The sequence below is a fragment of the Saccopteryx bilineata genome, chromosome 4 (assembly GCF_036850765.1).
Source record: "Saccopteryx bilineata isolate mSacBil1 chromosome 4, mSacBil1_pri_phased_curated, whole genome shotgun sequence".
NCBI classification, from domain to species: domain Eukaryota; kingdom Metazoa; phylum Chordata; class Mammalia; order Chiroptera; family Emballonuridae; genus Saccopteryx; species Saccopteryx bilineata.
In genome coordinates this window covers 158,268,601-158,292,825 of record NC_089493.1, presented here as the reverse complement: position 1 = coordinate 158,292,825, position 24,225 = coordinate 158,268,601, and the positions used below count along the sequence as shown (strand labels likewise).

Below are 24,225 nucleotides of genomic sequence, written 5' to 3'. Positions count from 1 at the left end.
GTTCCCAAGAGCCAGAGGACTCTCAGGAGTGCCTTCACTTTCCTGTGGGTGCCTAGCGGAATCAGCTGAATTTGCCTCCTATCTGGGGCTGGTGCCATCAGTTGGATCCTTGGGGATGATAGGATGGTTGAGAAACCCTCTGGCGGTGGGCATGGATCAAACTGGCATGGGTCAGGGCCAGGCAGAACCCTCAGGACAGGGAGTAGGGCCTTGATACATACCATTGCCTTTGTCTGACCGCTGCGGGTGGCTGTTGACAGCACTGGGAACCCCATGGGTGGCCCAGCGTGTGTGCGCAATGCCAAAGTGGGTCTCAAACTCCACCTCTAAGTCCATGCTGTCTTGCTCTAGATGAAAGAAAAATCCCTTTGACACAGTACTGACATGCGGAGGTGGAATCACTACACAGAGACCCATCAGCACACCCTACGAGCCATGGTACAGGGCCCTGCCCTTCCTGGTGTTGCTGCCAGACCCCTTATTGTTTCATAGCACTTATTAGTAACCTAACTCACTTAATTGAAATAAACTTACTTTAAGAAGAAAATTATATATCACTACTACAAGTAGAAAAAAGCAGTATCACTTGCCAGAAAAATTGAAAAAATACGTAAGTACCAATTTTTTTTTTGTTTTTTTTTTTGCATTTTTCTGAAGTTGGAAACGGGGAGGCAGTCAGACAGACTCCCACATGTGTCAGACCGGGATCCACCCAGCATGCCCACCAGGGGGCAATGTTCTGCCCATCTGGGGCATTGCTCCGTCACAACCAGAGCCATTCTAGCGCCTGAGGCAGAGGCCATGGAGCCATCCTCAGTGCCTGGGCCAACTTTGCTCCAATGGAGCCTTGGCTGCGGGAGGGGAAGAGAGAGACAGAGAGGAAGGAGAGGGGGAGGGGTGGAGAAGCAGATGGGCGCTTCTCCTGTGTGCCCTGGCCAGGAATCAAACCCGGGACTGCTGCATGCCAGGCCGATGCTCTACCACTGAGCCAACCGGCCAGGGCCCCAATTTTTTTTTTAAATACCATTTATTCATGCACCACCACCTAAAAGAAACCATCCGTACTTTGGGAAACAGTTTTACAGCATGAGCTTAATCCTCCTTCTGTTTATCCATGCTCAGACAAGTCAGTTTTTGTTTCAAATACTGTCGGGAAAAAGAGGTTTCCAAGTGACCCACGCTGTGCTCACTGCTCTGAAGAGGCGTGTTTCCCACTTACTGTAAAGTTCTTCGTCAAGAGTCTTGACGTTTCCCCTTTTCTTGACCAGCTGGATATGTCTTTCTTTGACTTCATTATTATTTCCATCGATTGCCACACCTGTAGGCAAACATGATTTTCTGTATTGGAAGTTAGGGTTTGTCTTGCAGACTTTGTTACAGGGCACCATCCAGGGTGAGGGCTGCATGATTTATTAGTTTTGGCTCCCCAGAAATGTCGCTTAATTGACTTGGAAAGAGGAGGTTGTAACTGTGGCAACACTTAACAGCCAGCAGGCAATGTGTGCCTGGACCCCGGCAGTTACTGGGGGAGGCCCTTGGGAGCTGTGGGGACAGGTACCACCGCGGCCACCAGTGAGGGCAGTGGGCACCTTGTAGTTTCAGCTGGTGCCTCTGCTGTTGGCATCTCCCTAGCCTTTCGCAGGGCCGCCTGCCTCTGCTAAGCACTGATAGGCATGTAGAATGATCTGACTCTCTCTCTTCTGAGGCAGGTTAATTAAAAACAGAGGAACAGACTAAATGTCCACCAGTCAGGCAGCTGTGGCAAAGTAAACTCGGAGACAGTCGCCCAGCAGATTATGCAGTCACTTAGGAAGATCGTTAGGAGGAATTTAGGATAATGGAAAATGTTGAGATAAGTGGAAGAAATATAAAATACAAAATTCTATAATTATGATTAGGTAAAAACAAAAATCTCTATGCATCACACCTCCACCATCCACCCTCACCCCGAGACCACCCTAACAATGACTAGAAGAGGGACACAAAGATACCAATAAGATACCAATCGGGGTACTCTGGATGAGACTTCTTTTGCAGGATGCCTGCAGGGCTTACCTGCCGAGTCATAGCCTCTGTACTCAAGCCGCTGCAGGCCCTTGATGAGGGTTTCAAAAATCTCCTTTCTGGTCCTGGGGACTCTGTAGTTCATGTAGGCAAAGATTCCTGTTAAAAGAGGGAGACACTACACGTTTACTAAACACTGGATTGTGTTTAGAACATGGTCTGGGCCTGTGGCCGCAGGCAGCACCCCAGAGTGCAGCCAGGCTGCACACAGAGGAAGAGTCACGCTCTCCTCCTGCTTTGGGAAGGGTGTCATCCCTTCCTCTGTGACAAAAAGACTTATGCGGCAGGTGAAGAACACCTGCACACCTCTTGGACTTGCCATTCCACCAAGGAGAAGCTTTCAATGGATGGAGGAGATGAGGCTTTCACTGCAACATTTATAACAGCAAATAGCAACAAAACAACCCAACAACCCGTGGACATCTGGGAGTTCCCACCTACGTGGACTCCTGGGCTGGCACAGACTACACCGGGGAAAAGTCATACAGAGGCCACAGCAGCCTCCTGTAGTAGGAGGGAACTGGCCCTGTGGCCTTTGCTCCACTTTCCACTCAGCCCCGCTGCTTGGATCAATCAGCACCACTTGACAACAGCAAGAGTAAAACCATCTCTTGGCCCCTAGAGAATCCTTATCTTTCAGGGAGGACCACAAGCCAAGAAGATTTTGTTTGGCTTTATTTTCTGTATTCCTATTGCAACATAATATTGTCCTAAATAGGAAGTAACAGTTGTCATGCTAGGTCTTTCCAAATTCCTCCACAGACTCTTGGTCTGTCTCTATCTTGCCCTGTGAGTGTCCCATCTGGTCATCCTTGTCTTGCATCCTCCTACCCTCCTCAAAGCTTAGTTCCAACCCCACCTCTCAGGGCGGGCTTGTCTAGGCCCTGGCTCTTACACTCACAGGACCACCTCAGTGCTCTGAAATCCTGGGACATCAATGTACCCCAACAGGGACACAGGCTGGCACTCCTATCTTTATTACTGTATCTCAGCACATGGTCCTTGTTCAATAACTGTGGAATAGAGCAACCCTGAATCTGTATTAATTAGGGAAGGAATAGTATGGATCATGAAAGTTACTGGGCTTCAGGCATATTTGTAGTACCTCATCTTATTGAGAACTTATTATGTGTCAGACACTGGGCCAAGCATTCCTACACAGATGTCAATTAAAGCTCATTGCAAACTTAGAAGCCTGGAAGGCTATGACTGGGCCAGAATCAGGAAGAGAACCGAGGAGACCTGACTTTAAGACTTTGGCCCTGGCCGGTTGGCTCAGCGGTAGAGCGTCGGCCTAGCGTGCGGAGGACCTGGGTTCGATTCCCGGCCAGGGCACACAGGAGAAGCGCCCATTTGCTTCTCCACCCCTCCGCTGCGCTTTCCTCTCTGTCTCTCTCTTCCCCTCCCGCAGCCAAGGCTCCATTGGAGCAAAGATGGCCCGGGCGCTGGGGATGGCTCTGTGGCCTCTGCCTCAGGCGCTAGAGTGGCTCTGGTCGCAACATGGCGACGCCCAGGATGGGCAGAGCATCGCCCCCTGGTGGGCGTGCCGGGTGGATCCCGGTCGGGCGCATGCGGGAGTCTGTCTGACTGTCTCTCCCTGTTTCCAGCTTCAGAAAAATGGAAAAAAAAAAAAAAAAAAAAAGACTTAAATGTTCCCAGCACTGGACTGCACTGCCTAAGGGATGGGTAGAGTTAAAAGTTTTATTTTCCCAATTTTAATTTTGGGAAAGATGATACCTACTAAAAAGGGTTTCTGGTGGCTAACTGGGGTCAAATTAAAAATAAATAAAACAGAGCCTAGTAGTCATTTCCAAACAGGGGCCTCTCGTGCAAGCTACAGTTCAGAAAGTAGCTTGCACTGAACTGCCTGCCTGCACTGTGTTACTGGCTGTGCCAACCCTTATAAAGGAGTTCCTGGAATCATATTTCAACCAATAGGACTGAGGCTTTCCTCTTCCAATCAGAGCTGTGCAGCTATATCGCCATTAGCATCTTCAACAACCAATCAGAGCAGCTCCGTTCTGATGAGTCAGGACAGTGTTTTTTGGACCATTAAAGTTCCAAGGATTTAGGTTCCTACTTGCATGAGGATGGACCAATCAGACTGGGGTAGAGACTTCTGTCTATATAAGCCAGCTCCCCTCTGGCTCCAAGAGGGCACTTTTCCTTTTCAACTGAAGACTGAAGACCAAGTTTCCTGGCTGGAGCTGAAATACCAAACTGTCTCACTAGACCAGAGCTGAGCAGAGCAGAGCAGACTGGCTCAGATTTGTGGAGCAGAGCAGGCAGACCAGAGTAGAACTGTCTAGCCAGAGACGGACCTTGCCCCAAGGCTGCCTCCCAGGACCACCTCACGCTGCGCTGTTACATAATTGCGCTGTAATATTATTGAGCTGTTCCACAGCTGTGCTGTATCACAATTGTGCTGTCTGCACTAAATAAAATTTTCTTCATTGCACTCCAAATTAGGGATTCTGTTGGCATTGAATTGGTGCCAATGACCATTGGTTGACAATTTTTTATTTATTTTCCCAATATTTTTCTGGGATGACAAAAAAATCTGACCAAAATTAAAAACCTGCCAGATATCTGCACCCCCATGTTCACTGCAGCACTGTTCAACATAGTCAAGACATTGTAAACGTCCATTGATGAATGGATAAAGAAAATGTGGTACATACAGTGTGTCTGTAAAGTCATGATGCACTTTTGACCGGTCACAGGAAAGCAACAAAAGACGACAGAAATGTGGAATTTGTACCAAATAAAAGGAAAACCCTTCCAATTTCTGTAGGGTGATGTGGCAGCATGTGCGCATGCGCAGATGACGTAACACCGTGTATACAGCAGAGCAGCCCACGGTCATGCCAGTCGAGATGTGGACAGTACAGAGGAAAGTTCAGTGTGTTCTGTGGCTCGCTAAATTCGAATCCGTGACCAAAGTGCAACATGAATATCGGCTCATTTATAACGAAGTGCCACCACATAGGAATAACATTACTTGGTGGAATAAGCAGTTGAAGGAAACCGGCAGTTCGGTGGAGAAACCCCGTTCTGGAAGGCCATCAGTCAGTGATGAGTCTGTAGAGGCTATACGGGATAGCTACCCAAGGAACCCTAAAAATTCTGTGCGTGAGCCCACATCGAACTGCACTGAATAGGTCTGAAACTGGGAGAGTTTTCCTTTCATTTGGTGCAGATTTCACATTTCTATCGTCCGTTGTTGCTTTCCTGTGACCGGTCAAAAGTGCACCATGACTTTACAGACACACTGTATATACAATGGAATATTACTGAGACATAAAAAGAAAAAAATTCTGCCATTTGTGACAACATGGATGGACACTGAAAGTATAATGCTAAGTGAAACTAATTAGAGAAAGACAAATACTCTATGATTTCACATGTATATGGAATCTAAAAAAACCAAACTCATGGATACAGAGATCAGATTGGTGATTGCCAGAGGTGGGAGTGGGTAAAGGTGGTCAAAAGATATAAACCTCTAGTTCTAAGATAAATAAGTCCTGGAGATGTAATGTACAACATGGTAATTATAGTTAATACTTCACTATACATTTCCAAGTTGCTGAAAGAGTAGCTCTTAAAAGTTCTAATAAGGAAAAAAATCTTAACTATGTTAGGTGATGAATGTTAAATAATCGCAATGTGGTAATTATTTTGATGACTTCAGAGAGGATTATCTACCCGAGGGCTACCTGAAGCTACTAGAGGGCTGAAAAACCAACTGTAATATCTCCAGTTGTTGATTTAAGTCAATATGGTATATCTGAATGAATGATTAAATTTCAACTAAATGAGTGTTATATGTCTAAGCAGTTAAGTACGGTCAAATCACATGAACATTTAAATTGCTAAAATTCATCTAGACACACTCAGTTAAAAATAGGTGATAAAATTAAACAGTACTAAAATATTTTGCATTTTTATGTACTGTACATTACTGTGCACAGAATATATTTTCACACACATCTTAAGGGACAGAGTTTATATTTAAAAACATGCACACTGTGCTTTCTGAGCAGTTACAGACATTTTCTGTTAAAAAATGGCCACGGGTAATTTTGACAGTCTGCTATTTTTGTCTCCCCGGCTGACTGGAGCTCAGGTGAGAGGTGCAGAATATAAGGGCTGTATGTGCAGTTCGGATGCTTCCCCAACAAAAGTGCTTGCTGAGCTTCTCAGGAGCTCACCCTCTGCCCTACACTTCAAACCTGAACACAGCTGGGCAGGGGATGTATCGTAATTTCACTTAGAGAAAAATGGTAATTATCTTTTTTTTTTTTTTAATTTTTTTATTTATTCATTTTAGAGAGGAGAGAGAGAGGGAGACAGAGAGAGAGAGAGAGAGAAGAGAGAGACGGGGGAGGAGCAGGAAGCATCAACTCCCATATGTGCCTTGACCAGGCAAGCCCAGGGTTTCGAACCGGCGACCTCAGCATTTCCAGGTCGACGCTTTATCCACTGCGCCACCACAGGTCAGGCATTATCTTTTAATATAAACATTTTAAAAATGTTAAGAGCTTTATTGGGATACAGGTCTCATACCATACTGGTTTCCTATTTAAAACTCAAGACACTATGGTTTGCCTGACCAGGTGGTGGCGCAGTGGATAGAGCATCGGACTGGGATGCTGAGGACCCAGGTTCGAGACCCTGAGGTCGCCAGCTTGAGCGTGGGCTCATCTGGTTTGAGCAAAAGCACACTAGCTCGGACCCACGGTTGCTGGTTCGAGCAAGGGGTTACTCTGACTGCTGAAGGCCTACAGTGAAGGCACATATGAGAAGGCAATCAATGAACAACTAAGGTGTTGCAATGAAAAAAAAAAAAGACACTATGGTTTTTTAGCATATTCACAAAGTTGTACAACTATCAGTATAATCTATGTTTAGGTGAAACTTTGTGTACCATTAACGTTTCTTTAAAAATTCAGGCTCTGGCCGGTTGGCTCAGTGGTAGAGCATCGGCCTGGCGTGCAGAAGTACCGGGTTCGATTCCCGGCCAGGGCACACAGGAGAAGCGCCCATCTGCTTCTCCACCCCCCCTCCTTCCTCTCTGTCTCTCTCTTCCCCTCCCGCAGCGAGGCTCCATTGGAGCAAAGATGGCCCAGGCGCTGGGGATGGCTCCTTGGCCTCTGCCCCAGGCGCTGGAGTGGCTCTGGTCGCGACAGAGCGACGCCCCAGAGGGGCAGAGCATCGCCCCCTGGTGGGCAGAGCGTCGCCCCCTGGTGGACGTGCCGGGTGGATCCCGGCCGGGTGCATGCGGGAGTCTGTCTGACTATCCCCGTTTCCAGCTTCAGAAAAATACAAAAAAAAAAAAAAATTCAGAAAGTTCACTGGGGTGACATGATCAAATTCCAATCACTTATAAAGACCACCTAGCTCTGGGAGATGGTTACAGGAAGGAAGGAGCAACTCAGATCATTTCTGAAGATCATTTTTAAGCTATGGATCTTTGTTGGTCTTCTAGAAATTGTTCTAGAATTACCCCTGCACCTCAAGAAGGGGAGCTGAAAGACACTGCAGATGGTTCAGAGGCCCATGCACCAACTCTGGAAAGGCTCTACATCTGATGCATTTACAAGAGCGCTCCATGACACTGCTCCCCTGTTCTCCCTGGCGCTTCCCTCCTTCTGGGCCAAACTCCACTCTGAACTCACGGCAGGCGTGTATGTTCTTCAACAGAGCTCTGGCTCTCAGACCCAGAACAGCCTCCTTGTTGGGGGTGGGGTTGCCACCACAGCCCCCTGTGGGCTGGGACAGTTAAAGTGTCCTTGTCCTTGGGATCACCAGGTGTGTCCACACCTAGTTGGGAGTCTCAGCAGCAAAGAGGGCACCATTTGAAAGATTACTGCCAAGGATTGGTTTTTGAGGTCTTTGCACAAGGAACCATTAATATAATTTTCAACATAAACTCTCTGGCATGCCGACTTCTATTCAGTAAGTCTTTTCATTAACTAAGCACGGCATCTCTCCCCTTGCAGCTCACCCTCTTGACTGTCCCTGCCCTCTATTGTGATGAAGTGAATAAACAAGCCTTTTTACACTGTGCTCTTACTGTTTTTTAAAAAATAATGAAATAAAGCTGCCTTCCCGGGAATTTCTCAGTACTATTAACATCAGAATCCCTTCCCTGCTAAAATCCCTTCCGTCTATAATAAAAACTACTATGAGAATCCATTTTTTACCTATGAGATCAGTACAGATCAGTTTGACAGTAAGTGAGAGTTTAAATTTGTGCACCCTCTTGGGAAGGCAATTTGGCAATCTCTCAAAATTAAAAGGTGCACATCTGCTGACCAGAGCTGTTGTAGCTGTTGTACTTTTAGGACTGTCTCCAACAGATACCTCTGCAGAGACACCAGTGTGCTCCCATGAAGGCAGCTGCTCTGTGCTGTCTGTGGTGGCTGAGGACCGAGACAGCCGGATGCCTGGTGTGAGTGTATGTGTATGAGAGTGTACGTATGTGAGTGTGTATGTGTGTGAGTGTGTACGTGTGTAGCATGCCGGGGTAGGTAAGGCTATCTACTCTTCTGGGTGAGGCCCCAGGAAGGGGAGGCTACTGGGCTAAACGCAAGGGCTGCAGAGGAGGCTGCAGGCTCTCTGGCGGTCCAGTCTTCACTCACACAGACTGGGGAGTGCTACTGTCTTCATGAAGTGGGGAAAATTCCTCCTGCATCCTCTCAAATAGAGAGCAAAGGGCCCACAAGTGGGGGGGAGGGGGTCTTATACAGTGGCTCAGGGTCAAGAGGGGGTTGGCCCCTCTAGGGACAGCCTTGCACTGCCCCAGGCCTCCTTGGGACTCCAGGGGTTAACATTAGGGCCCCACAGGAATCCCTAAGATAACAGGAGACTGCTTCCTGTAGTAAGCATGGGCAAGGCATTTCTATTTTTAATAAAAAAGCTCTTAGTGTCTTTGTCAGGTTAGGATTTCACCAACATCAAAGGGGAAGCAACATATACTTTAAAATGTAAAGAAAAAAAAATAGAGGTCTTGTTTAAACTGCCAAAATTTGGTTATAAAATAAGCCAGACTTTATTTTCAGTGAGAGAAATACTTCCGTTGCAAATGAAAAAGCAGATGATCAGATTAAATTGCTTAACTGTTTGCGCACTGAATTAATCTTCAAAATTTTTTCCCGAGTGTTTGAACAAAAGGGTGAGCTCTCCCCTGAGTCATGTCATCTCCGTGGACTGCTGTTTCCTCAGCTGAGCCCAGACGCGAAACCCCGTGAACTCCTGACAAGTTCCCTGAAGACCGCTGTACAAGCAACAGACTGTGTGTGGGCGTCCTGGCCCACTTGATTCTGAGAGATAAAACTATGCCTGCTTCTTGCAGGGAAAAGATGAGTGGGAAGGGTATGTACATGTTTGAAGGGCAAGGTGCTGTGACAGCCACATTTATGACACAGAGACAAACTATTTGGTCAAACTGTGTATGTTATACCATTCCAGTGAAGGACAGGGTGTTTAACAGATGCCTAGGCTCACTTTCTGACAGTGCTGGGCCTGGTGTACTTGGGGACAGGTGGAGGGCGCAGGGTCCCGACAATGTCTCTGTGGCCATGGCTTGAGCATCTGGAATTGGCAGCCCTCTGCTATTCTTGGGAAAGGCACTTGAAAGCAAGAACCCAACTGTTGCAGGATGATTAATGCCCTCCAAAGACATCAGGTCCTAATTGCTAGCATCTCTATATGAAATTTTATATAAAAAAGGTCTTTAAAGATGTGATTAGGGTAAGGATATTAAGATGGAAGAGTATCCTGAATTATCTGGTTGGGTTCTAAATAGAGTCACAAGTGTCCTTATAAGAGGGAGATTCCACCTGCAAGACAAGGTGGTGGTTTGACCACAGAGGCAGAGATTGGAGTGAGTAACCACAAACCAAGGAAAGCTGGTAGCCACCAGAAGCTGGAAGAGATAAGGAACAGATTCTTCCTTAGAGCTTCCAGAGGAAGTGGGGCTCTGTTGACAGCTTGCTTTTGGCCCAGTAAAACTGATTTCTTAACTTCTAGTCTTCATATCTGTGAGAGAATAAATTTATGTTGCTTTAAACCAGCAACTGTTGTTTTTAAAATATATATATATATATATTTTTTTTTTTTAAGTGAAAGGAAGGGAGAGAGAGACAGACTCCAGCATGAGCCCCAAACAGGATCTACCTAGCAACCCCTGTCTGCGCCCAATGCTTGAATCAACCAAGCTATCCTCAGCAATTGGGGCCACGCTCAAACCAATTGAGCCACTGGCTACGAGAGAGGAAAAAAGAGATAGAAGGGGGAGCGGGAGGGGAAGAGAAGCAGATGGTCACTTATCCTGTGTGTTCTAACCAGGAGTTGAACCTAGGACATCCATATGCCAGGCCAATGCTCTAGCCACTGAGCCAACTGGCCAGGACCTAAACCAGCATGTTTGTGGTAATTTGTCCAGCAGCCAGAGGAAACTAACATACTAAACAAGATCAAAGATGATGAATTCAAGGCAAGGGCTTTACCCTTTAGCAAAAACTAAGAATTCACCAATTCTCCATAACCAAGTCTTTTTTTTCCCCCCTCAGCAGTGAAGGACAAGACTTAAGAATTAATGGCTAGGAACTGAAATCCTTTTAAGTCAGCCAGCCCTCCATGCGTGCATGCTCCATGCTGCCATGACCCTGCACATGCTACAACCCTTGTCCTGGCATACCAGTCTGTCACTCTTTCTTTTCTGTGGAGCTCTTATTGAATTGAAGCTAGTCCTTTATGGTAGTGCCCCTGGTATCCCCTCTCTGCCTAGGCCAGTCGGCGCTCCCTACCTCCACCATGCTAGAGTCCCAAGCTCAGACTGCATGGACACCATCTGCAGGGTGGGAGCTGGGAGAGTTAAGGAGCTTGCACCTCCCCCCCTTAAGGGTCACTGTGCACTAGTCAGAAAGATAAACTCAGGATTGCTCACCTCTAAATTTTTTAAAGAGAAGTAGAAAAGTCCACCTTCTCATGTGAAATCTTCCCAATTCTATAATTTGGTAACTAATTTAAAAAATGAAGTTTAAGTCCTATGCACCAAAGAGAGAGAGGTCTGCCTGCTAGTTTGGCACAGGGCTGCCAGGCTGTGGCTCATCCTGAGGTCTGCCTCTGTGATGGCATTTACCTCAGGAGCTCCCTGGTTCCTGCTCAGTGACCCGCCTCTGGAATCCCCCTTCAACTGCCTATCCCTTTTCCAAGGGGGGGATCATGCCCATGAGGCCCCAGGGCCTGGAAAACACAGGGTCTCAGCCAGTAGTGGCTGAGTGAAGAAGGAAGAAAGGAGGGAACGAAGGTAGGATGGAACTATAGTAACCTATCCATTGGCAAAAAGCCAGCAAAATGCCAGCAACTCTCAGATGTAAACAAAACCACCATGAATTTCTAGCTGCCATTTCAACTACATGCTCAATGCACTGAAAGCTTTGAGGGTCATCTGCTTAGTGTGTGGGGGACTAAGTAGTATTGGGACCAGCTGTCTGTGGGAGAAGCAGTGAAGAGAAGGGACAGGCAGGGCCAGTCTGAGCATGGTCATCAGTACCTACCAAGGAAAGGCCATGGGTGGGACTCCTGCTGATCCTTGTGGGAACATCCCAGAAACAGCAGATCTCAGCATGGCCACTGCCAACCCAGAAAAAAGAGCTCAAACCACTCCTGCTCAGACAAGGTGTGCGGAGACCTCTCTGAGCCTCAATTTCCCCAAATGTAAGGTGAAGAGTGTAAGTCGTTATTTCCAGGTGCATCTTCGCAATTTTGCAGTATCCTTGTACCAATGATTTTCTGTATTTTGAAAACTTAAATGGATTCATTACAAAAAAAAAAAAAACGTAAAAGGAAAAGCAACATCATTTGCCATTCATACACAAACCATAATGCAAAGAAACCAGTTTGTCCAAGTGTAGCCAGCTGCTGCTGTGAGCTCTGAGTGGGGAGCTTCCTCTGTGCTAGGCGGGTGTCAGAGAGATGTAAAAGACACAGGAACACCCAGCTGAGACATTCTCCTGGCTACTGGAAAGGCAAATAACTTTATCATGTGGGAATTCCACAGTGGCTCCCTGACTTCCCTGAGGGTTGCAGGGTGGGGTGTGCTGGCATGGTGCTCTCATGTAAGGACACAGGTAGTTTGGACTTCACATTCATCTTTTTCCCCAGCAGACAAAACGTGTAGCATTTTTAAAAAGCAGAACAAAACTTCTGATTTTGAGAGTTGGACAAGGTAGAGCCTCCCCCCACCCAGGACTCAGAAAGAAAAACAGGGAGAAAAGTGGATGCAAGTTATGAATCAGGATGGAAGGTTAAGCTGTCATGGGGGTGGAGGGCATTGGAAGAGGAAGGACAGTAGCTTCTGGTACTAGAGAACGGATCCTCCTAGTGCCAGGGTCTTGGTACACTAGTTTGTTCTCAGGTTACCAGTTGGCCAAGGGCCTCGAATGCCACATCGATGGATTTAGAACCTGATGGTGACAAAACTACCACCTTTGCCTCATCTCTCTCCCCACAATTACCCACAGACAGCTCTACAAATTACAGATGATGCTGGGAGTCCCTAGAGTTCAGTGGAGGCTTCAGGAATTGAAACTGATACCTCCTCAGCCTGGGGAAGGTAACAACCCAGGGCCGGATGCCTGCTCCTTGGTTGGTTGTTCCCTTTTCACTTTTTTCAGAAGAGTCTGGTCTCAGAACAAGGTCTGTACAGACTTTGGCCCAAGGCTCAGGCTGGCACACCGCACCCCGCAGGCCTCCGCGAAGTGAAACAGAGGCCTTTCATGGCTTCAAAAGTTCCACCAGGTCCTCCAGCCACCAGAGGCTGGAATGGGTAACTGAATCCTACTCAAGGAAAAAAAAGGGCACAGTGACCTTTTGTCCCAACAGAAGTTCTCAGCTCTATGTGCCGTCCACGGAGGCGGCACATACAGAGGAGTAAGGGATTGCAGATGTGCACGCAGGGCCGCGACTGCCCTCCCCAAGGCAGAGCTACATCGCCGGACAGATCAGGAAGCCCAGAGCCCGACCCCTTCCTGGTCCTGGGCTCGCGATCATTGCTACTTCTTCCCCGTGTCTCGCCCAGAGCCCGTTCCAGCAAAGAGGCAGCAACACAGAATCCACACTTCTTGGGACAAGGGGTTCATGTTGGGACGCAAGGAGGGCGCATAGGCCTGTCCCAAGCGCACCAGAGGCTGCTCTCAACACTGCCGCGAGGGCGCATATGGGGTCACTGAGGCAAGTATGAATCGGGATGGGCGCGGGACACCGAGAGCTGATTTGGACACCCCGCGCCGGAGATGCGCGCGGCTGCCTTTGTGGGAGACTTGGGGCAAGCAGAGAAAAGCGCCACTGGATAGGGGATGCGGATTCCACTGTGTTGCAAACGTCCAGGATCAGGATAGAACCAATTCCCTCCCTTCTGTGTGGACCAAGCCGGGTGGCCCTCACCAATGCAAGACCGGGATTGGGCACTCCCCTCACTCCACCACCCTGGGACACGCCCTCGGGGGCCTAGGTCTATCGACGCCCCTGTCCCGCGACGCTTTCAGGTCCCCGGCAACCCACTCTCGGGCTCAAGCGCTGAGAAGCTGGGGCGCCGGAACTCGTGGCTACCAGGGAGGAGGGGTCGCACTCACCGCACATGGTGGCCGCTGCTCGCGCCCTTCCGGGCTCCCGGCTTTTGCGCTCTGTAAACACTCTGCACTCAGCGCACGCCTAGCGCTCTCGGACTAGCTCCGGCCGCTTGGCCCCGGCCCTTAAGGCCAGGATCTCTCCGTCAGGGGCGGGGCCGGGTGGGGCCGGGGCGGAGCTTCCTCCCTTCCTTGTTCCCCATTGGCCTCAGGTTGTCGTGACAACGGCGGGACTGGGCCCCCTGGAGTCAAAGAAGGGGACGAGGGGCCGCTGCAGGCGCCAATCCCGTCTGGAAAGCGGGCTTTGGGCACTGGGTCCTGGAGAGGGGCTGGGGGACGCAGGGCGAGGAGACGGCGGACTTGGCCTCAAACACTGAAGGCGCGGGACCTTGGGGAGGTGCTTGTTTTCCGGTCTGTAAAAGGGGGTGACAATGGAACCGAACTCTGGGTCGCGGTGAGGATTGAGACAGTCTGTATAAGACACAGAGCATATTGTCGGGCATGAGACGCGGGCTCTGGGGTCCGGTGTGCGCCCCTCTGCGGGCGAGACTCCTCACGACACCTGAGATGCGGCACACGGTGGCCTTTAACCCGGTCCTCACCCTCTGAGAAGAGAACTCCGGCGCCTGGTCGACAGATAAGAAAACAGAGGCTCCTCGGAGTCGGAAAGGGACTTTGACAAAACTGGGCAGTGGAGGTGGTGGCAGAATTCGAACCCGTTCTCTGCTGCCGAACTGGAACTCGGAGGCGGGGATTCCCCGGTCCAGAGCCAGGCTGTGACGACCCAGGAAGCCGCCCCACCTCCGAGCATACAGGGAGGGCTGCCCTCCGCGCAGCTGTCCGGCGCGCACCAGGGATTCCTCCATCCCAGGGCCAAAAGCCCCAATCCCTCCCGCGGTGACTCACAGAGGCCCACGCTCTCCGCCCTGGTTCCCGGCTGTCCCCTCCCCTCCCCACTGCTCTCCGGGCCTCGGTCTCCTGTGGGAGGTCACGAGGACTGGCCCAGCACTTGCGTACTTTGAAGCCATCTGGTGTTTTTTACTTTACTTAAAAAAAAAAATCCTGAAACTCTAAACAGATCCTCCCATTCATGTTAGAGAACAAAACGAAGCTTTGCGTCGTGTCTAGAGCGTTTACCGATGTAATCTCTAATTATCTTCACGTTGGCTCAACAGGCCCTGGGGGGAGGAGGTGCCTATTGTACACATTTGCCTATCGAGGAAACTGAGGTTCGGTGACAGTAAGGAGGGAGTCTGGTTTGTATCATCCTGATGGGGGATGGCGCAGCTCGTTCAGGAGTCTCTGCATTCGAACTCAGCCTCCATTTTCAGGGTCACCCTCATTCCTGAGCTGCAGCTTCATGCCTTTTCTGGTGCTAGGGGTTTAGTACTGAGTGGAAATAGATCCAGCCTGGGCCCATTTGGCACTTTATAAGTGGTGGGAAGCAAACACTAGTCCAGTGTCACACAGAGCCAGACAATTTCAGGTGGAATACAAGTAAGAGGCAGGTGGGGCTGATGGGGATGCTGCCAGGTTCTTCCAGGACTGGACTAGATTTGAGGCTGGTGCAGGTGAGAGCTGAGCCAGGACAGTTACCAGAGGAAGAGATTTCCGAATGGAGGGGTGGGAGAGAGGCATGTGCAAAGGTCCCATGCTGGGGGCTAGAACTGGAATCTGCTGTCAGGCTTTTCTGCCCCAGACCAGCCTCCACTCTCTGTGACTGAGTGAGGACAGGATGATGTCTGCAGGCCTTCCTCCAGAACCCAGACACCAGGAACCTTGAGGTTCTAACAGGGTCCAGATCTGTCCCCTATCTTTCTCTGGGATTCATAGCTCCCCAATGGGAGTGGCATGAATGCTTGGACCCCTTATGGTGGTAACTGAAACTGTTGCTGGCCCAGCATCTCCCCGACTATGGGGACCAACCCCTGAGAGTTTTTTGGGAGGACAGTGGCCTGGCTGGGCTACGTAGCCACTAGATCTCCCTGCTATTCTGATGAGGGAAACCAGCAGAAAATATGAACTTGTCCCCTTCATGGTGGCTGCAGAGTAGGTGGTGATGCTGGGGATCTTCTTGTCATTTTTGGTGGCCCTGGGTTCAGCCAGATGTGAAGCCAGGATGCATCCCTGAACTTCTCAGTAAATTCTTGTCTGTCTGAGGCACTCTGAAATGACGTCTATTATTTGCAACCAAGTAGAGTCCTGATTCCTTCAACCTACTGGAACTGCAAGCTGAGGTCTAAGGAAACTGGTTAAGCAGGTGGTGGCAACAACCCATAAGGTCCAACAAGCTGAAGCCTCCTTCCTGACCTCCAACTTCTCAGGGACCTGTCCTGGTACAGTCCAAGCAAACCCTGGGGTTTGGTGATATTAAGCAATCTGCCCAAAGTCATATGCTTGGGAAGTAATGGGCTGGGCTGGTCAGGAGGCCAGGCGTGGGACCAGGTATCAATGCCTCCCCCAGCCTGGCCCCACACTCGTGCTTCCAGGAGAATAAGCCTGAACCGCTGGAGACAGAGGCCCCACAGACCTGATGGGGAAGGTTGTGGTGTAGGCATCAAGGATGCTCTCCATGTCTGGCTCAGGCCCCACTTTCAAGAATGACCTTTGACCCCTCTAGCTAGGAGGGTGGGGCCACACTCTGGGAATTTCAAATAGCAGTCACAGACATGTCTTTTTCACCTGCAGTTTTTTTTCAAACCTCAAGTAAAGATTTTATATAGTTGGGACATTTGTTCATTGATCTGGCTTCTACCAAACCACTCAGGGATCTATTCCCCTAACATCTACCCCTAGTCTGTCTAAGCCCCATGGCGGTCCTATAGATATGGACTGTACCTGCTATCACTCTGCCGCAGGCCCTGTTCAGCTGTTTTTCCTTGTGACATTTCCACTGTGGTTTGGGGAGGGTCCATGGATGTTGAGAACTGTCCTCTAACTCCTTGTGGGAGTCCTGACTGGGCTTTGAAGTTCCTATGTTGTCATTAGAGTCTATCCCACCAGTCTCCAACTGCCTCAGCTGGGCATTGCTACTGGACAATCAGGGGTGGTCACCTGTTCCTCCTGATCTCTTTATACCTCTCTGAAAGCATAAATGCCAGGCAGACCTCAGTGGCAGCTCCTTTAGTCCAGAAACTCAGCCCAAAGCCATGGAGCACAAGGCTTCCTGGGCTTTAGTAGAGGGTTCAGGGGGATGGGTACGCAATGTGCTGAGGCCTGTAGCTGGGAGCCCTGCATTGGATCACTTCATCTGGGTTGAGCAGGAGGTTCTAGTGGGTCCTCAAATGGTGTTCACAGTGCATGGGGTTTGGGGACTTCAGGCCAGACACCCCAAGTGTCCTGACCCATATGGAGCCACTAACCCTTAGCTCAGACCTCAGATGGGGAGGACAAGGAATAGCAAGGTAGGAAGCCACCTTGTTGGCCTTCTCCCCTCTCCCTCCTGTGGAGCTGGGATGGGGTGGGTAGGCAGTGGGTGAGGTGCAAAAGGCCCATGGTTAGGGAAGGTCTGAGAGATTGGCCAGGGTTTAAGGACAGCCAGAAATGGAGAGTTGAGTGGGAAACTGAGGCAGGACTTCTTTCAAAAAATGAGGGCCTCAGGAGCTTGACTAGGACACAGTAAAGGGGGAAAGCCACACAGCTCAGGGTTTCGCTCCAGATGGCTCCACCCCACACTCAGCCTAGCCCAGCCCTGAGTCCAAAGAGGACCTCCCTCCCCTTCAGTACAGGAGGTCTGCCCCAAGGCCGGACCAAAGTGTTCTTTTATGATTTTAAGTTTTTTTAAAAAAATATAAGGCTACTTATCAACCTGTATAACTTTTTTTTTTCTCACAGAAGATATGAATATTCATTTTAGGAAAAAAATAAAAATTTAAGGTTAATCTCTGTCAATTTTTATACTCCCTAAACGCTATTCTTTGCACAGAGTCATTATTTAAACAACAATATGGTCATACTGTAAATACTGTCTTAAAGCTGGAGTTTGGTTTCTGACTAGAATTTTAAGCTGGGCTGCAAAGCCTGGCCCTGGCCCAGGGATGCCAGCGCTGTCTCCGCTGCACCGCTGACGCCACTGCACCCGGGGAGACCTGGGTCCCTGCTCTGCTCTGCTCAGCTCAGCTGGCTGGGAGAAGGTGGAGGTCTGAGTGGGACAATCAGAAATTTGAGATTGCACTGAGCACTGGACCAGCCTTGAGTGGGAAGCAGTGGGGAGCGTCAAACAAGCCCCGAGGCTCTGGTGGAAATGCAGGGGCTGGAGATGGCTGCCTGTGCCTGCCTATATGGTACCACGGACACTCACCCCACTCCAAGCAGTGCAATATTTCAGGCTCAATTTTTTCAGACACATATCTCTTCAGTGTCAAAGGCACATCTTGGGGATCCTGCCAGAGCTGGCGGAGGCCTCATATTCATGACCATGAGGTGAAATAAAGCACGGTTAGGCATTTATCCCACAAATGTTCTTGACACTTCCTCATGCCTGCTCTGTGCTAAGCCAGGGGGTGCAAAGGGGAGACCAATTGTGTGTCCATCCTGGAAGATCTCATAGTCTTCATGGTTAAACACATACACCACCACACACATGCACATACACATGCACAGACACACACACAGAGAAAATAGCAGGTGGGTTCAGATTCTAGCTGAATTGTATAAGTTGAGAAAGTGAACTGGCAAGTTAGTGGGGAAGAACATTTCAGGAAGAGGGGATGGCACATGCAAAGACCCAGGGGTGGGAAAAGCACATGAGGCATAAGAAGTAAGGATTGCATAATCGTTAATCTGCTACACCTTGTTTAGGACTAGTGCACCAGGTCCAAGCAGGTAACGCAGTAAGGAAGGTGAATGGAGATAAGGAGATGACGGGATGATGGAGAACCGTGGGAACTGTAGACACCAGAATAATGTTTCCTGATACCAAAAAAAGACATGAAGCTGGTGTCCACATAAGAACTGTCCAAACCTGCAGAAAATTTTTATAAGTTTAACTCATAAACTGACAACAATTGCCAGGAAGCAAAATCTCAATCAATTGAGAAAATGATCCTGAGAATAGCAGTTTTGTACCTTATTTTATACATTAAAATCAAAGGAGAAGGTTAACTAGGTTATATGAAATCCACTGGTGATAGATTAGGGAGATGGGAGAAAGCAAAGAGGGGAAATCTCTGAGACTCAATAAAACGTAAAATGGAGAGACAGTTATGGGGGGCAAAAGTAGGTTTACAGTTGTGAGTATGCAAACCACAGAATTTATTCTTGTATTATTATTTATTAATTATTGATTATTTTTCATATGAACAACTGTAAACCTACTTTTGCCCACCCTGTACTTCTGTTACATTGGTGACATAGGATAATTACCATGATAACAGCAATAAGGGGTTCTTTGGTCTGCACTGTGGTGCAGTGATTATGTCCTGAGAGGTCCAAGAAAGAAATTACTTTGACATTCCAAAGGTATGTTATTGTAGATGCAAAATGACAATGGACAAGCTCAGTTAAGGTAAAGACTGATCTTTGTCAGGGAAGTTATTGATCTAGGACATGACCACCTGCCATGATTCATTTTTAGTTAAGAAGGTTTAACTTCAGACCATCCTATGTGGTTACTTTAGGTCTCTGAGTTTGTAAGGCCACTATGCAGGCCTCCCCTGAGCTTGTCAGGTTTGGCACGCGGCCCTTTTTCATCCACATTGGTCATGTAGAGTTCAACTAGGGAAAGGAGGACCCAAAAGCTTGTAAGAGGCTCTTTTTAAAAATAATTCAAGGTAATGTTAGCATAGGTAGCTACTTAGATATTAACAAAAGAGAAGGGAGCAAAACTGGCTAAGCTTAATTAAGTCTGGAAGTTATAGTTTCAGGCTTCCCAGGAGACTACTGCATCCTCTCTGCAGGCTTTCTAATCTTCTGGGGGTGGAGGCGTTGAGGGGGGTGAGACAGCAGGCCATTACCCTGGGTTACCGAGGGAGAGATAAAACAATAAAGAGGAAATTACTCTGCTAGGCACATGCCAAGTAGAAGCCAAAGGGACACAGGGAGAGGTGCTTCTATTGAGGCATGTGCAGTAAGAACCAAGATGGTGGCCATAAAGGAGAGGTGTCCAATCTGGGGAAAAGACCAGATTGATGAGGGGGAAAGCCCAGCACAAGCTCACAGAGGATTGAAAAAGAGAGTGGTGCCTGACCAGGTGGTAGAACAGTGGATAGAGTGTGGGCTTGGGATGCTGAGGACCCAGGTTCAAAACTCCAAGATTGTCGGCTTGAGCACAGGCTCATCAGCTTGAGCACAGGGTTGCTGGCATGAGCATGGGATCATAAACATGACTTCATGGTCTCTGGCTTGAGCCCAAAGGTTGCTAGCTTGAGCCCAAGGTTGCTGGCTAGAGCCTAAGGTCGCTGGCTTGAGCAAGAGGTCACTGGGTCTGCTGTAGCCCCCCAGTCAAGGCACGTATAAGAAAGCAGTCAATGAACAACTAAGGTGCCACAACTATGAGTTGATGCTTCTCATTTCCCCTCCTTCCTATCTGTCTTGCTCTCTCAGAAAAGAGAGAGAGAGAGAGAGAGAGAGAGAGAGAAAGAGAGAGAGAGAGAGAGAGAGAGAGAGAGAGAGAAAGAGAAAGATTAGTTAGTTTGAAAAAGCACCTGGTCTTTCCTAATTTCTCAAGCCAGAGGTAATATAACAAAGCTAACAAAGGTCTCTCTGGTAGCATGCGTTCGCCCATTTATTGGTGCATTCTCTCTCTGTAGCAGCTGCGTGGGCCCAAGTGTGGGCCTGGGTACAGCAACACAAAGCTGACCAGAGCACAGCCAAGAACAGAGACTAAGATAGCTGGATGGGGACAGAGACTGAGCTGGACTAAGCTTTGGCATGGACTGAACTGAACTACACCCTGCCCATGCCAAACCAGTGGCACAGAATTTCTGGATGCTGGTCCTTTTCTGGGCTTAGTGAAGACAGAGCTGAACATCTTCCACAGCGGATGGAACTAAGCCACCTGGCCATGGACAAGATCCTGGGAACCAGGAGGAAGTCTTTTATTTCTACTCCAATAAATCTTACCAATACATCCTCAGTCTACACCCATGCTTGGATCACCGAAATGCTTTTCTTGTGACGCCATGGAAGAGTCCTGTTTTCACCAACAACAGTAGGTGTTTCAGATTTTATTTATAAGCAGGTCTTTCCTGGAAAGCCAAAGCAGGGTGCTTCTGGAACAGAGCTCTGGTGGCAAGCGCTGTCCCAAAGAGCAGCAGGAAAGCCCTGCAGTTTGACACTCAGAAAGCTGGGGGTGGCAGGCAGTGCACGCTGGTCCCCTGCTCTATCAGAGCCTCTTCCTTGCTGGGGGCATTTCCCTGTGCAATCCCAGGCTGTGGCTGGCCTGACTTGGAAGGTTGGCCTGTGGCTTAAAGCTGGGCAGTGACACAGCAGAGAATTGACTATCTAAATATTTTAGGTTTTGTGAACCACAGAAGCTCTCTATGTTGCATATTCTTTTTGTTTGCTTATTATGATCCTTTATAAATATGAAAGCCATTCTTAGCTTGCTGGGAATATGAAGACAAGCCAGGGCCAGGGCTTGGCCTCTGGGATGGGTTAGCTGCCTGGTGCTGTGATGGCAGTGCTTAGTAGAGCATGGCTGCACTGGTCCGCTGCATGGTGTGTACAGCCCACACCGACTGCAGCTGCTCTTGGTGGGGTGAGGAGCTGACATACTCAATGGGAAGTCCTGAGAAGCAGACTCGGGAAATGAGCAGGGTTCATGGGGAGCCAGGCTGTCAGAGTCTTCCCAAATGTGCCAACGGACTCCTGGGCTGCACAAGGGCTACCATGGCCTGGAGAGGACCAGGTCTATGTGCTTTCCCAAGAAAGGTGCATGCATACTGCTGAGCCTGTTCTGCAGGCAGTTTGGGAGAGGGAATCAGAGCAGCTCTGTCCAGGAGACCCCTGGGGAAGGAGCCCCAAGTATGGGGAACCCAAGGCTTACCAGAGCACATCCTCCTGAGAGGAGCTTTCTGACGCAAGCTGGGGAGCACAGAATTGCCTGGGTCACTGAGCCATCACGTGATTGAAAGGGATAGAGGTCAAGGATCAAATGGACCTTGCCTAGGCAAGTTGCATCCTTCTGTGGGGCCTGTGTCCAATCTTGTCATCTCTGGTGATTTTGCTTCTGGCTAGGTAGATTTTGCTTCTGGCTAAGTAGATTTTGCCTCTGGCAGAGTAAACCTTTTTCCCTGCAGGTCTACTCTTTATTCTCTCCTCTGTGGCCCAGGGATTAGGCTTCATTAGGATCCCAGACTTCTGGTTGACTCCAGTGAATGGAGACAGCCAGCAGGAGATTAGAGGTCAGGGCTGCCATCTCCCCAGAGCCTCAGGTTCTATCTGGTGGCACCCCCATAGCAGCCCTGTCTGAGTTCAGCACCTTCAGGTCTTGGGGTGGTTATTCTCTGCCTGGACATCCCAAGGCTGAGTCAATCCACTGGTCTCTCTTAACCCTGCACACTCCCTTCAGAAAACACTCTCAATCACCCAGTCTGAGGGTCACCCAGGGTGACCGGCTGAGTTTGCCCGGGCTGTCTTGATTTTAGCACCGAAGTTCCCATGGACCTGAGTCCTGGGTAAACTGGGACGATTCCTGCAGAGACTCTGACCCTACATTCTCACTTCCTTCCTTGCCTTCTTGTCTCCTAAACTGAGATTTAGAAGTTTCCAGGCTGTGTCCTGGACTTCCAGGTTCTCAGAACCAATTAGAAGAGTTGGCCCCAACCTGAGGGACAATAGTTGCCTGGAGCTGAGTGTGTCTGTGTCCTTAGAGGGGCTTGTCTCCACGTTCTCTTGTCCTCCCTCAGGCTGATAATGGCTGTCCTACCAGCCTGGTTTTCCTGCCTGGCCCGCAGGAAGCTGAGCCACTACTCTGTACACTGCTGCCCCTTCCAGATTCCCTGAGGGAGGACAGAGGAGGGGTTCTCTGAGGGTGGTGGTGAATGTACCCTCAAAATTGTCTGTGATTCTTCAGGCCCACAGCAAGGGCAGAGGGCAAATGTTTGAGGTCTAAGACTTTTCTGGTGTCCTTCTGTATCAGGCAATGGAAAGAGAAAGCTTCTGGGTGGGCCATAGAGACAAGGCAACAGAGGGGATCCTACAAAAGGTCCACCCAGCCCCACAGGGCAGGGGTATGGGCCCCAGAGCATGCCTGTTCTCCTTTCCAAGTTTGTTGAGTCAGTGTGGACATAAGACCCTCCAAGCCCTGCTGATATGGGAAAGAGGCTCCCAAGAGGGCTGCCTGGATGTTTACCGGGCATGCAGGCAATGGCACCCTCTAGAATGACCAGTGGAAAGAGGGGCCATCTTGGCCTGGTTCTCTTCCCTCTGGGGACAATACCCTGAATTCCTCTGTGGAATCACCCTTTCTCTATTCTCAACCTGTTGGGTCACATGGGGCTGGCTTGTCTCCTGGCTCCTGGGGTGGAGGGCCCAGGCTTGGACAATGAGGGCACCATACTCTGAAACATATGAATTAAGTTTGAGCTGGGCTAGAGACCTAAATCAGGCCAGGGAGTCCAGTGACTGTCATTCTGGAGAAGCTTTGCTGGACCTATCAGAAAAAAAGAGCTTTTTCCCCCCCAGTGAAGTTACCAAAGTATTAGAATGTAAGACTGAGATGTCACTGTGGCTGGCTTGACTACAGTGGGAAGAATCCAAGTGTAGAGATAAAACAGAGGAAAACAGATCTATGCACCTGGGTCCAGCCCTTTTGCTCATGCTTGGGTGGGGTTCCTAGCTTCCTTGGTTTGGTTGACCCTTTCCCCCAGGGGCAACTGCACTGTTTACAGTGCTTTCTCTGGCCCCAGCTGCTTAATGCTTGGCCGGGTTTGGGGGCTTCCAGGTAACCTGCCCAGTCACTGAGTAGGCTTGCATTACCTTTCCATGCAGTGTACTGTGGTGGTGGACCCGTCAAGGACTGATCTATGTGGAAGACATTGAGTTTCTCACAGAATGAGGGTAGTGCTATCACCTGTTTATATCACCTGTGAGCTCATTGTTACCATAACTTGGAACTTCAGTGGAGTGTGGGGAGTGGGGGGGGGGGGTCCTACAGCTTATGGTATTCCAGGAAACCTGCCAAGAACGCAAGGCTGCCTGCTGGTGTCTGCCCTCTTTGCAACAATGAGCTGCCTCTGTTGCTACGGACAGAAGTTTGCTCTGCCCAGCCCAAGTCAAAACGAGGGGGGTCCTTGATGTCTCTAGTTGCTAAATGCCTCCTTCAGAGACAAGATGACAGAGACAATAAGAGTGCTTTCTGTTCTGTTGGCACAATGATGTCCTGCATATGTTCTAACCTTAACCCAACTACCATCTTTTTTTTTCTTATAAATAGAAACCAGAGTGTGCAGTTTTTAACTTCCTTCCCTTAGCAGTATTATCTTTAGAAAATCTTTTTGATCTTAGCAGATATGTCTCACACATGCATGTACACAACTATTTTTCTTAGGAAAAATTTCAAAAATGGTCTAATGTTCAT

At 49.0% G+C, this 24,225-nt stretch overlaps 1 protein-coding gene across 1 annotated transcript in view; it reads right to left on the bottom strand.

Annotated features, from left to right (window-relative positions):
* The window catches only part of GFPT2 (glutamine-fructose-6-phosphate transaminase 2), a 47,249-nt gene extending 33,413 nt beyond the window's left edge, over positions 1–13,836 (bottom strand). The window contains exons 1-4 of the mRNA XM_066272435.1: positions 13,710–13,836; positions 2,056–2,163; positions 1,220–1,318; positions 222–347 (exon numbers count right to left, since the gene is read on the bottom strand). Coding sequence (XP_066128532.1) covers positions 222–347; positions 1,220–1,318; positions 2,056–2,163; positions 13,710–13,716 — 340 coding nt within the window. The 5' untranslated portion in view covers positions 13,717–13,836. The remainder of the gene's footprint in view (positions 1–221; positions 348–1,219; positions 1,319–2,055; positions 2,164–13,709) is intronic.
* Between the last annotated feature and the right edge of the window lie 10,389 nt (positions 13,837–24,225).